Below are 13696 nucleotides of genomic sequence, written 5' to 3' on the forward strand. Positions count from 1 at the left end.
CTTTCATGTTTGCATTATCGTTATCAGTCTCACCATCGCACTTCCTCATTTAGTTTCTCATTTCTTAATTTATCTGAAATTATGAGCATAAATTTACAATACTGTTAGTATTGTCCTTTTTCAATTCATTGGCTATCTATACTTTGCAATGTTCATTTGAAAGAATAACTTTCCATTTAATGTGAAGAAAACTAAGGAATGAAATTTTACAAAGGGGAAGGTGGCCAGCATACCAGACTCATTTAAGAAATGGTAAAATATTTTAAAGTGAAATTGGGAATTGGGAGGGGGAGAGTAACCTGGACGCTTTGTTTCAGGAGGGAGTCATACCTGGGAGATTAAGTAATTCACATTCAGTTAGTGATCAGGGACATCAGAGTGTGACTGTAAGTGAGGCAGGAGTGCAGGAGCCTCAGCCCTTGACCTTGTCCAACAGGTGTGAGATTCTTGCTCCCTGTATAGATGAGGAAAAGGGCTCTGGACAGGATGAGCCAGCTGACCACGGCACCATGGTGCAGAAGGTTATTCAAGAAGGGGGAACAAAAAGACAAGTAGTTGTTATAGGGGATTCTATAATTAGGGGGACAGATAGTATCCTTTGCAAGCTGGATCGGGAGTCTTGCATGGTGTGTTGCCTGCCCGGCGCCAGGGTGCGGGACATCTCTGACCGGCTTGAAAGGATATTGGAGTGGGAGGGGGAGGATCCAGTTGTTGTGGTCCACGTTGGGACTAACAACATAGGCAAAGCTATGGTGGAGGACCTGTTTGGGGATTATCAAGCACTAGGAAGGAAATTGAAGTACAGGTCCTCAAGGGTCATAATCTCCGGATTACTGCCCGAGCCACATGCCAATTGGCATAGGGATAAGAAAATTAGGGAAGTAAACAAGTGGCTAAGGGATTGGTGTGGGAAAGAGGGATTCCACTTCATGGGGCATTGGCATCAGTTTAGGAACCGGGGGGATCTGTACCGTAGGGACTGTCTCCACCTGAACCGATCAGGTACCAATGTTCTAGCAAAGAGGATAAATAAAGTGGTCAGTAGGACTTTAAACTTCTGAGCTGGGGGGAAGGGAGAGAGAAAGCGACAGGGAGTATGGAGTTAAATGGAAAGATAAGCAGCAGGATAGCATGTGTGCAGGCGGATTTAAACTTGAGGCAGACTGGGAATGCAGCAAAAAGGAAGGATAATTTAGGACATCTTATGACTTCCAATATCTCTAATGATAAGAAAGTTAACATTAAGGCACTTTACCTGAATGCTCGTAGCATTCGTAACAAAGCAGATGAACTAATGGCACAGATCATCGTGAATGATTATGATGTGGTAGGCATCACAGAGACGTGGTTGCAGGGGGGTCAGGACTGGTAGTTAAACATCCAAGGGTTTTCAACTTATCGAAAAGACAGGGAGGCGGGCAGAGGGGACAGGGTTGCCTTTTTAGTTAAGAACAAAATTAAATCTATGACACTGAATGACATAGCGTCGGATGATGTGGAGTCTGTGTGGGTGGAATTGAGGAAACACAAAGGCAAAAAAAAACATAATGGGAGTTATGTACAGACCTCCTAACAGTGGTCAGGACCAGGGGCGCAACATGTACCGGGAAACAGAGAAGGCATGTCAGAAAGGCAAGGTCACGGTGATCATGGGAGACTTCTATATGCAGGTGGACTGGGTAAATAATGTTGCCAGTGGATCCAAAGAAAGGGAATTCATGGAATGCTTACAGGATGGCTTTTTGGAACAGCTTGTCATGGAGCCCACAAAGGAGCAGGCTATTCTGGACCTAGTGCTATGTAATGAACCAGACTTTATTAAATATCTTAAAGTAAGGGAACACTTAGGAAGCAGCAATCATAATATGGTAGAGTTCAGTCTGCAGTTTGAAAGAGAGAAGGCAAAATTGGATGTAATGGTGTTACAGTTAAATAAAGGTAATTATGAGGGCATGAGAGAGGAACTGATGAAAATAGACTGGAAGCAGAGCCGAGCGGGGAAGACAGTAGAGCAAAAATGGCAGGAGTTTGCGGGTATAATTGAGGACACTGTACAGAGGTTCATCCTCAAGAAAAGAAGGATTATCCGGGGAGGGATTAGACAGCCATGGCTGACAAAGGAAGTCAGGAAATGTATTAAAGAAAAAGAGAGATCCTATAAAATGGCCAAGAGCACTGGGAAATCAGAAGATTGGGAAGGCTACAAAAACAAACAAAGGATAACAAAGAGAGAGATAAGGAAGGAGAGTATCAAATATGAAGGTAGGCTAGCCAGTAATATTAGAAATGATAGTAAAATTTTCTTTCAATTCATAAGAAACAAACGACAGGCAAAAGTAGACATTGGGCCACTTCAAACTGATGCTGGAAGCCGAGTGATGGGAGATAAGGAAATAGCTGGAGAATTTAATAAGTACTTTGCGTCAGTCTTCACAGTGGAAGACATGAGTAATATCCCAACAATTAAAGGGAGTCAGGGGGCTGAGTTGAGTATGGTTGCCATTACAAAAGAGAAAGTGCTAGAAAAGCTAAAAGGTCTTAAAATTGATAAATCTCCTGGCCCCGATGGGCTACATCCTAGAGTTCTGAGGGAGGTGGCTGAGGAAATAGCGGAGGCGTTGGTTGAGATCTTTCAAAAGTCACTGGAGTCAGGGAAAGTCCCAGACGATTGGAAGATCGCTGTTGTAACCCCCTTGTTCCAGAAAGGATCAAGACAAAAGATGGAAAATTATAGGCCAATTAGCCTAACCTCGGTTGTTGGTAAAATTCTAGAATCCATCATTAAGGATGAGGTTTCTAAATTCTTGGAAGAGCAGGGTCGGATTAGAACAAGTCAACATGGATTTAGTAAGGGAAGGTCGTGCCTGAAAAACCTGTTGGAATTCTTTGAAGAGGTGACAAGTAGGTTAGACCAAGGAAATCCAGTGGATGTGGTCTATCTAGACTTCCAAAAGGCCTTTGATAAGGTGCCACACGGGAGGCTACTGAGCAAGGTGAGGGCCCATGGTGTTTGAGGTGAGCTACTGGTATGGATTGAGAATTGGCTGTCTGAAAAAAGGCAGAGAGTTGGGATAAAAGGTTCTTTTTCGGAATGGCAAACGGTGACAAGCGGTGTCCCGCAGGGTTCAGTGTTGGGGCCGCAGCTGTTCACGGTATATATTAATGATTTGGATAAAGGGACTGGGGGCATTCTAGTGAAGTTTGCCGATGATACGAAGTTAGGTGGACAGGAAGGTAGTACTGAGGAAGTGGGGAGGCTGCAGAAGGATCTAGACAGTTTGGGAGAGTGGTCCAGGAAATGGCTGATGGAATTCAATGTGAGCAAATGCGAGGTCTTGCACTTTGGAAAAAAGAATACAAGCATGGACTACTTTCTAAACGGTGAAAAAATTCATAAAGCCAAAGTACAAAGGAATCTGGGAGTGCTAGTCGAGGATTCTCTAAAGGTAAACATGCAGGTTGAGTCCGTGATTAAGAAAGCAAATGCAATGTTGTCATTTATCTCAAGAGGGTTGGAATATAAAAGCAGCGATGTGCTACTGAGACTTTATAAAGCTCTGGTTACGCCCCATTTGGAGTACTGTGTCCAGTTTTGGTCCCCACACCTCAGGAGGGACATACTGGCACTGGAGTGTGTCCAGCGGAGATCCCTGGAATCGTAGGTCTAACATACGAGGAACAGCTGAGGATCCTGGGATTGTACTCATTGGAGTTCAGAAGATTAAGGAGAGATCTAATAGAAACTTACAAGATAATACCTGGCTTGGAAAGGGTGGACGCTAGGAAATTGTTTCTGTTAGGCAAGGAGACTAGGACCCGTGGACACAGCCTTAGAATTAGAGGGGGTCAATTCAGAACAGAAATGCGGAGACATTTCTTCAGCCAGAGAGTGGTGGGCCTGTGGAATTCATTGCCGCAGAGTGCAGTGGAGGCTGGGACGCTAAATGTCTTCAAGGCAGAGATTGATAAGTTCTTGATGTCATAAGGAATTAAGGGCTACGGGGAGAATGCGGGTAAGTGGAGTTGAAATGCCCATCAGCCATGATTGAATGGCGGAGTGGACTCGATGGGCCGAATGGCCGTGCATCCACTCCTATGTCTTATGGTCTTATGGGAATGTTAGCAGTCAGGAATGTTGAGATTAAATGGGTTGAAGGGTTGCTTAATCCATACTTATCTATTGTTCTTGTGTTCCTGTCAAGTTAAAATATTAATGTTTTTCCCATTTTTAAGGTGAGACTTTCCTATTCCAAGAAATATGATCAAATTGTCATAATAAATAATGACTGCATCACAGAAGTGTGTGTGCACTGTTATATTAAGTTCATCTCTCGTTTGTCTGCCATATGTGTAACAATTATTGGGGTGGCATGGTGGCTTAGTGGTTTGCACTGCTGCCTCACAGCACCAGGGACCCGGGTTTGATTCCAGCCTCGGGCGACTATCTGTGTGGAGTTTGCACATTCTCCCATGTCTGCGTGGATTTCATCTGGGTGCTCCGGTTTCCTCCACATCCAAAGATGTGCAGGCCATGCTAACTTGCCCATTGTGTTCAGGGATGTATAGGTTAGGTGCATGAGTCAAGGATAAGTGTAGGGGAATGGGTTTGGGTAGGATACTTTTCGGGTGGTCAGTGTGGACTTGTTGGGCCGAAGGGCCTGTTTCCACACGGTAGGGATTCTAATTCTATTGCATCAATATTAACAGAATTTGCTGGAGAAACTGAGGTCTGGCAGCATTTATGGAGAGAAAGCAGAGTTAACATTTCAGGTCCTATGACCCTTCTGAACTGAACTAGACTCAAAATGTTATCTCTGTTTTCTTTCCACAGATAGTGAGTTTCTTCAGCGATTTTAGTTTTTCTTTGTTTCAGATCTCCAGCATCTGCAGTTCCTTGTTTTATATTATTATGCAAATATTGTTTGTTGCCACTGGATAGCAGACGATGTTGCTTTTACCAGTGTTCAAATAAAAGTAACTTTACATTTTTTCTCTTCCAATGATTACAGTTTCCTGTGACCAAGCTAACTATATAAAAGAGATGGTTTACACAAAAGATAATCCTGATAAAGCAAGTGGTTCTTCAAGTCACGTGTTATTGGAGCATCAAAGTGTTATTTTCCATTCAGGTGAGTAAGTCATCTTAGAAAGCTTTTCCACTAATTAAGTAATGTGTCTGATTTCAGCTTCCCTGGGCTAGAAAAGGGAGAAATCAACAGCATTCCTGTTTTTGATTTCAATGTAGTGAAATCTTGTTTGAAATGTTCACTTTAAATGATTGCTGTTGTGGCTGATGGTTGAACAGTCTGCTGGCCCTCATAAGCTTGACCCATAGACTAAAGAATAGCCTCTTAAGCAACGTACCAGTGAGTTACTGGCACTTATGAAACAATCACTTATTGTGTTTCTTATGGGCAGGGTGCATGCTGAAAAAATATCTTTGATTCACAAATAACCTTGTGACCTTGCATTGGCGCAATATGATTGATGGTGACTTTAAAATCCTTGAATCTCTCTTTGAAAAATGGAAGAGACATTGTGAAAATTAGTAAAAAGCCTGTAACACGGGGAAATCTGAAATGAATTCTGAAATTGGATGCCTGTAAAAGTAAAATGACAGGTTAATATCTGTAGGCAAAAACAACCTGAAACAATGGGATATACTGGTGGACTTTGTAATTCAAATACTTACTTACTCTAAGGTACTACTTATAAGCGAGCAATCATTAGTTTGAATCATACAGCTGTGAGACTTCCAAATGCTTTCAAAAATGACAAATTAGAGAAACTATTTGATGCTAGGGGTCGTTTTAATTCTGAGTGATAGGTTCCTGAATGTAGCAAAGTGGGGGTTTGACATAGTGCAGATCAGAAAGAGACACCCAGAGTTTATTTATAGCCTCTGGGCAGGAACATGAACTAGGGAGCGACATTACTGTTTGGGAGCATCACCAGGCACTAGGCAGTCTTATTGGCATTCCTTTCCCCTTTTCAACAAAATGATGAGAATTGACTGCCCAGCTTAAAGTGAGGCAGTGGCAAGCCTAGGGTGTAGTCACTTGTACAGTATAAATATACCAGGAGGGTCATCCTGTGTGGCCTAGAGGAACATATTTTTCTTTCTAGCTTATGAAGGAATTCAAAACAAAATACAAAAATATATTTGTTGAACCTCTTCTCCAAGTTGCTGCCATTCCCAACATCTTTGACAGATAATGATGACCCCCCAGTATTTTGCTTCATAGAGGCATAATTTAGTGAGTTCAGTCGGTGTCTTGCCCAGATTGGTGAGACTTGTGTGTTTATTCCCTCTGGACGTTCCAATGTAATTATCAGGCAACCAGGCCTTTAACCTGGATAGGGATGGCCTAACATTTGAAACTGGTATCAAAAAGGTCAAAAGCCCACCTTGAGAGCTGCATGAATCCCAGACAAAGGTGACTAAATGAGGAGGGGGTTCACTGGTTGTTGTGGAAGGAGCTCGATGTAAAGGCAAGGGATGACATCAGAGACTTCTTCCAAATGTCATGCCACTTGATTTGGAAACAGAGAGTTCCTGGCAACAAGGACCACATCTGTAAGCTGCTAGTGTTCCTGGATGGTGGCACATTTAATGCCACTGCCAATTGAATGCCACAATAGTGGTATCAGGGTCTGCACTACAATCCCTCATGTCCAATTAAATGGATCTCCCTCCCGATGGCTGAACCCACCTTGTGGTGACTGACAATACGTTCCACCTCAGGTCAAAAGTGACTACAGCAGAGCTGTAAGTGATGAAGACAACAGAGCCTGATCTGCATGTTTAAAGAAACATCACCGCTTTGAGTAGTGACCTTGCCACCTGAAATTTAAAACTTCACTTGGCCAGATTAGGATAAGAAAGAACTGGGTATGTCCACCACTCTGTTTTAACTTTTTTTTTCCATTTGTGTCAAGTGGGGGAGCTAAAATAAAGCCCGCAATTTTTAAAGGTACAATCCAAAGTATATTAACTGTTTCTTTCACTTTGCACAGATCTGAATACCAAACGAACAACCTTGTCTGTTCGAAAACCAGCTTCAAGCACTCTGCATCAGGGGGGTTTACAGTCACAACGTGAAATGCAGCTGTTAGTTCAAGAATGCTCATATGTCCCACAGGAAAACAAACATGGACAAGAAGATGGGGCTGAAGAGGAGAACGTATTCTACTTCTGAAAGTTCTTCAATATTAGAACTTTTGAGTCAAACTAGAACAACATATGGCCACCTTGACCTCTTGGTCCATATTCAGTTAAGTGTTACATCTAGAGAAATCTGGCAGTTAATTCTTTACTCAGCCTTATAGTCCCAGATATGCTTATGAACCTTGAAGTTTCATGAAATTTATTACACTTTTCAGTTTAGTGATAAGATTATGATATATGAAATACTATATCATCAGCTACGTCATGCTAGTTGAAGCAGTTATAAATCAAAAAAGACCATATCTAACTTGAAGTCTTCTTGTTTCAAGGACAGGTTTTGATATTTTTGCCTGAAGTTCTTAAGTTATTAATTACAATAATCTGATTTTCTTTAATCATAGGTCCAATTTCGAAGGTTAAACACTATCTTGCTTAGTCAGTTTATGCTTAATTTCCCAGGGTCACGGTGGCCTCCCACTATACAGGCTCTGTTTTATTTTATTAATTCTACTGCCTGTCATTATTAAAATTGTTGGGTGTGATTTATGACCTACTTAGACATCACTAAAGTTGGCTTTCAATTGTAATTTGATCCTCTCCATCATGAATTTAGTGTACATACATTTTTAAAGTCATAGATCTTGAAATTCCCTTGTTTGATCTATTTAAGCCCAACGTTTTGAACCATCATTTTGCATGCCTGCAACATTAGAGTGTTCCAGACAAAGAGAGACCCATTGTACTCTAATTGACTTATTGTTAACTAGGCAAATATCATAACCTACAAGTTTTTCATAATTGTTGGTTGCTTTCTGTGACATATAGCTATCCAATTCACTATTGAATTTCCCAACACTATTCATCTCCACTGATTCCCTGGGCAATTTGTTCCATATATTCATTATCCTCTGTGGGAAGGTTGTTAAATCAAAAATGCCTGTTACCTATCCCTGTTTTGGTCCAGTTCTCTAACCCTTACTGTACTATTTGTGTTCATGTTAAATATAGTACTAGTTTAAAGGAAGAAATAATTTGCATTTATATAGTATCTTTGATGATTCCAAGGAGTCCCACAGCAATGTACAGCCAATGTGGTCCTTAGTTTATGCCTTAAATTCTTGAACATGTCAATAACATTTCTTACATATGATTTTCTCAACGTGCAGGTACAAAATCCAAAGTATCAAATTAGTTCACCAGTGAGGATAGCACAGCATTACTAGCATGGGTGGCGAGTGTCCAAAACAGTATTCCAGATGCTATGAATTGATTACCACTTGTTGAGATTTGTATTTTATATGTTGGCTACAAATCTTAAGAGGTTGTTTACTTTTTTTCACTCAGTGTTATTATATATTATCTTGTATTTTCAAGATACTTCCCAGATACTCCCATATCTCCCTCATCTGTAATATGCAGAGTAATGCTGATTCACCCTCATATTTTTGTGAGTAGCAGGTACCAATTACCAATCTAATTTCCTTTCATATTAGCTCTTTTTATTCTATTATTTATAGTTATTTTCTTCTTCACCCATTTTTTTCAGGTTTGAAAATACCCAGCATACATTTTTTCTGTTCCCATTCTCAAATAACTTTCGTATGTATTGGAAATAAAAGTGGATCAAACACTGGTCCCCAAAGGCATGCTGCAAGACATCATCTTGCTGATGCAGCTTCCTGTATAGTTCTCCTTCATTTCCTCTGATTCAGCCAATTTCCAGTTCAGTTCAGAAACTTGGCTGCCGTTTATGATAATGTGCCCCTTGAGTTTGTTAACAACTAAAACAGCCAACCATTAATGGTTGAATTTCTTTGCTAAATTGTTATTAATGACAGTCTGTGATCCAATTTCTCTCATTTGTTTAAAAGTTAAGATTTGTTCCACGAGTTTTTCTAAAATACTGGTTACATACACTACAACAGCACAGAATTTATTTAATCTTTATTACCAGATTTTCCCTGTACATTATAATCATGTTAATGCAGGAGTTTTTGAGTCACAAGGTAGATGCAATGATGGTCTAGCGCAAAGAAAGATCACACGACCAAAACTGAATTTGGATGCATTAAATTAATATACCTACTTATATTATCCTTTATTATAAAGGGACCAGAAAAAATGTTTATTATTCATATGCTACAAAATAGAATTCCATTCCTAAACCTCTGATATGTTGCTTCTCTATCCTCTTGTAAGTCACTCCATAAAACCTATTTACTTGACCAATTATATATCAGTTTTGCCAATATAACTTTGTGGTGATGTGTCAAATTTTGCTTGATACCTATACAGGGAAATACACTGGGGTGCTTTTACTATGTTAAAGGCATTATATAAATGCAAATTGTTGTTAGAGCGGAGTTGGGTAAAATTGATGAACAGTTGCAGGGTCTAATGGATATGCTAAAAAAAACATTTATTTCTTGTTTGGTTGAATATTTCTACCACTTTAGGTAGAACTATATCAAATATATTTAATGCTCAGTGTAGATCCTATACAAAATAGGTCATTTCACTCAGAGGAGCTGTCACCCCATTTCCTAGTTGCATCTAATGCTAGAGTATTATTAAATGTCCGACTCACTCAGTGAGTTCTCAGATATTCTAAATGTCTATTTGGTTAAGAAATTACATATAATATGCCAATATCTACATTGCTAAAAGGATAAAACTAGATTGAGAGCACTTTCAAGTTATGTTTAGCTGTAATCATTGTAATTTAATTCAATGCTCAATCCTGTTCAGTAATTTTATTAGAATCATGTAAAATGGTTAACTGTGATGACCTATCTGTACACGTGTACTTAGGTTCCTGGTTATATTCATAGTGCCTGTGTTCCTACCCATCAGAATACGCATACAGTTGCATTACGTAGGGATGGATGTCATGGTCATATCGCAGTGGGAAACATAAAATCCAGGGCCATTTAATCATGGGAGAGATCTGGCACCATTCTCCTGGTAGTGGAAAGCCTTCCCCAAAATTTATGGTAACTCAGCCTTGACAATTAAATGGAGGCCACAAGTCTCCCATGTCCAACCAGCCAGAAAACCTGTTGGGTTTTGCGTGTGGTCACCAGGCAGTCGGGGTCCCTTGACATTAGATTGTGCCAGATTGAAGGACTCGCCATGAGGCTACTGAATGTCACTCCTTGCCCTTGTTTCCAACTACCCCTCCTCCCTCCCCAAATAGCCCTACCCCATGACCAGCATCATGCCTTAGTTAGCTGTGGCCTTGAGTCCATGCAAGATGCTGCGTCTCAGGTGCATGCAGTGCTGCTAGTAGTCACTACTCCTGCTGCTGGTCTTTGATTAGCCAGCAGCTCTTCGTAGAAGGGATTTCTGCCATCAGGATCTTCAATTGTAATGGACACTCAATGGAAGCCACTTAAATGTCAGAGGGATACTTGATTCCATTGGGCATCCCCCATGGAAATGACCTACCCAAGCCATGGATAATTGAATAGTGAGTGAGACCACATTAGTCCAACAAGTTCATAATATCAGCAATTACTCAGTACCTGATTTTCGCTATCAAATCAGGTAGCTTGAATTATGGAAGTTCCCTAGTCAGCTGACCTGCCCTGACTTAAAGGGCCCCATTAGCCCTAATTGCAGGTAGATTGGTGTCTAGGCAGGCTGCCTACAATTGTGGTTTTTCCTGGACTTTTTTCCAGTTGCTTTATGGTTGTTAAGCCAACTAGCCCTCACACAATCTCATTCCCTCAACCAAATCCTGTGGTCCCTGCTGGTTTCTATGCCAACTCATTCACAACTCTTTCCTTCTTCCCTTCCCCAGTTACCCCAATGCCACCTCCATGCCAACACAAGCTCCACACCTACATATTGACCACCTCCATGCTCATGCCACACCTTGTCAAATTATGCTGTCCCGCTATAGCTTCTCAATGTTGATATGCCACATCCATAGTCACTGACCCGTATTCACTATGGCTGGAATTTAGGACTCGCGTGGAAATGAAGAAAAATTAAACTTGTGAGAATCTAATCTAGTGCTCACTCATATGGTAGTGAAAAATTCCCATTAATGAAAACTCATTCAAAACTTTTATATATTGCCAAGTGGTTACTGTCTTATTAAAAACAAATGTCTATTCAGACCCCATAACAAAAACCTCTAAATCCTTAAGTGCCTCTTGAAACTATCAATCAAACTGAATTCAATTAGGATAATTGTAACTTCTGAAACTTAGCCAAGCATTAATAATGACGCCATAATGGCTACTGGGAATTATGAAGCCATCTGTTGATGGTAATTTGTTTTCAAAGCTACAGCAGATGGCCTGTCAAGGCAGTCCAGCAGAGGTCATTTTTTTCCACTTTTAAAGAGTGGGCAATTTAAATAAAACCTGAGATCATGGCATTGAAACACACCTTATTTGCCCTTCAAGAGCTTTTATGTCTCCTCTATAAATTTGTCGCTCCAATTTGTGGGTTTAGGCTTTTGTAACTACCAGAGTTGGGATTGGTTGAATGGAGCATAAGTTTTATGTGGCCATACTGAGTTTAGGTTTCCTATTTGCTCGAGATACAACTTCCTGAAAATTGCAGCAAAGATTAGATCTGTTGTAAATAGGGTGTGTCTTATGCATCTGGGACCTTACCCACCATTTTTAAAGGCCTATGTACCTATCAACTCCACAAAAATCCAACCCTAAGTCCAAATGTTGTTCACATGATCACTAACCAAGTTAACTATTTGAATGACTAAACTCAGTTAAGTTATAGACCAAAGCAAAATAAGAACGAATTATACTATTTATATGTGTAATACAAAAATCAGAACTAAGACTATATATCTTTACACATCTGCAGGCAGTAGTTTTCAAGATGTACTAATAGAGCCAGTAATTTCACAATGAAACAAATTTGTGGTAATTATTTTATTACATTTGATGGTGTTTATGAAAGAATAGCTTATTTTAGCTGGTTGACAACTGACCAACTAAATTATAAATATAAATATAAATTATAAATATCTTCTGCACTAAAACAATAATATATCTGGAATGGTTTCTCAACATTAATCTTTGGAGTATACATACTGGTATCAGTATAATATAAGCACAACCCTAATGCGAAGAGTATACCATTCACCTCTGTTATATGTATCTCCAATTAAAAGAAGATATCATGATGCTACATTGCACTATACCTGCTTACCAAATCTGATGTAGAGGAAATGGAGATTTTAACTGATTTTCAGATTAAGATCAATGTGGCACAAGTTTAAAGGGGCCTTTCACATTTTTGATATTTAGAGAAGACACTGCCTCCAGTAGCAATAACTGAAGTATTAAAACAGTAACTCATTTTAAATTGCATATTTAATGAGAAATTTTAATGTACCAACTAAGATTCAAAGAAATGAGTAAAATAAGTAGTAATTTTGTAGCATTTGGCTCATGAAGAAGTGTATCAAACTTTGTTTTGTGGAGGGGCAGGAGTCAGAATATGTGTCAATTTCATCATAGTTCAGTTCTCAAATAATGTTGTGATGTGTTTACCATAATTGACATGAGATGTGTGGTGGTGAAGGGGTGGATAGCTCAAGTCCAGGAATAATAATCCTTTAAAAACTTAAGCTGATCATTTCAAGATGGTGAGTGAAGGATAGATTACTGAATACCCATGGTAATGACTTGAAGGAGTTTCAGCACCACAGTATCACAGAATGGAAATACATTTTCAAGCATGCAGTTACTTTCTGCTGATGTTGCAAAAATGTTTTGTAACTGGAAACTTAATTGTACTTAAACCCTAAAGCAGAACCTCTTGCAGAATATTGGGAACATAATTAAAAGTGGTGAGTCATCACACAAGTCACACCTGCTCAGCACTAGATTAGAATTACAGTCAAGAATGTACAGTTTATTGTTTTAATGAGATTTTTGAAGATATAAAACACATTTAACCAAACAAAAGCTTTGAATGGCTACCGTGTATCTTGAACTGTAAATACCGAACTGAATATATATTCATTAGTTTCTTCCATTTCTTGCACTTTGAATATTTAGAATTGCCGTATTCGCTTCAAGAAAATGCAGATTTTTATTCAAAAACTGAAGCTGAAATGAAAATGTACATGTAGTTCCATCTGCCTCTTAAAAGATCATGACATATGTAATTATTTCTTTATGTAAAAAAAACACAAAATAATGTTGAATTTTATAGAATGTTCTAAATGAACCTTATCTGGCAGGCGGTTTAATAAAGTCTGAACAGATGTTCTGGAATGTCCTTGTGCAGTGTATCTAATTAATTCTTTGGTGATAGTTGTAAAGCAATAGAAGGAATGTAGCTAACTGAGCAATCAAAATTACTGGTAACAAAAAAAAACTCAGTTAATTCGCTTCTTGGTTGTTTATAAGTGTACTAAACTCTGAATTTGTTTGACAAAATGTATAAGTGAGGGATGCGCTGCAAAAATAAACTTAAAGTAGAACTCAAAGAAGAAAATCACCATCGAGAAATCCTAGCCTTTAAATATCACTGAATAGAATG

The 13696-nt window shown here is 39.4% G+C and overlaps 1 protein-coding gene across 5 annotated transcripts in view; it reads left to right on the top strand.

Moving 5' to 3' along the window:
- Positions 1-13432, top strand: part of arhgef28a (Rho guanine nucleotide exchange factor 28a) — a 468925-nt gene extending 455493 nt beyond the window's left edge. For all 5 annotated transcript variants that reach the window (XM_043707577.2, XM_088000126.1, XM_088000117.1 and 2 more), the window contains 2 exons: positions 5010-5129; positions 7018-13432. In XM_043707577.2, coding sequence (XP_043563512.2) covers positions 5010-5129; positions 7018-7199 — 302 coding nt within the window. In that variant the 3' untranslated portion in view covers positions 7200-13432. The remainder of the gene's footprint in view (positions 1-5009; positions 5130-7017) is intronic.
- Positions 13433-13696: the final 264 nt, after the last annotated feature.

The sequence above is a fragment of the Chiloscyllium plagiosum genome, unplaced genomic scaffold (genome assembly GCF_037043375.1).
Source record: "Chiloscyllium plagiosum isolate Xiang-an unplaced genomic scaffold, Cpla_swu_hap1 HiC_scaffold_2, whole genome shotgun sequence".
Lineage (NCBI taxonomy): Eukaryota > Metazoa > Chordata > Chondrichthyes > Orectolobiformes > Hemiscylliidae > Chiloscyllium > Chiloscyllium plagiosum.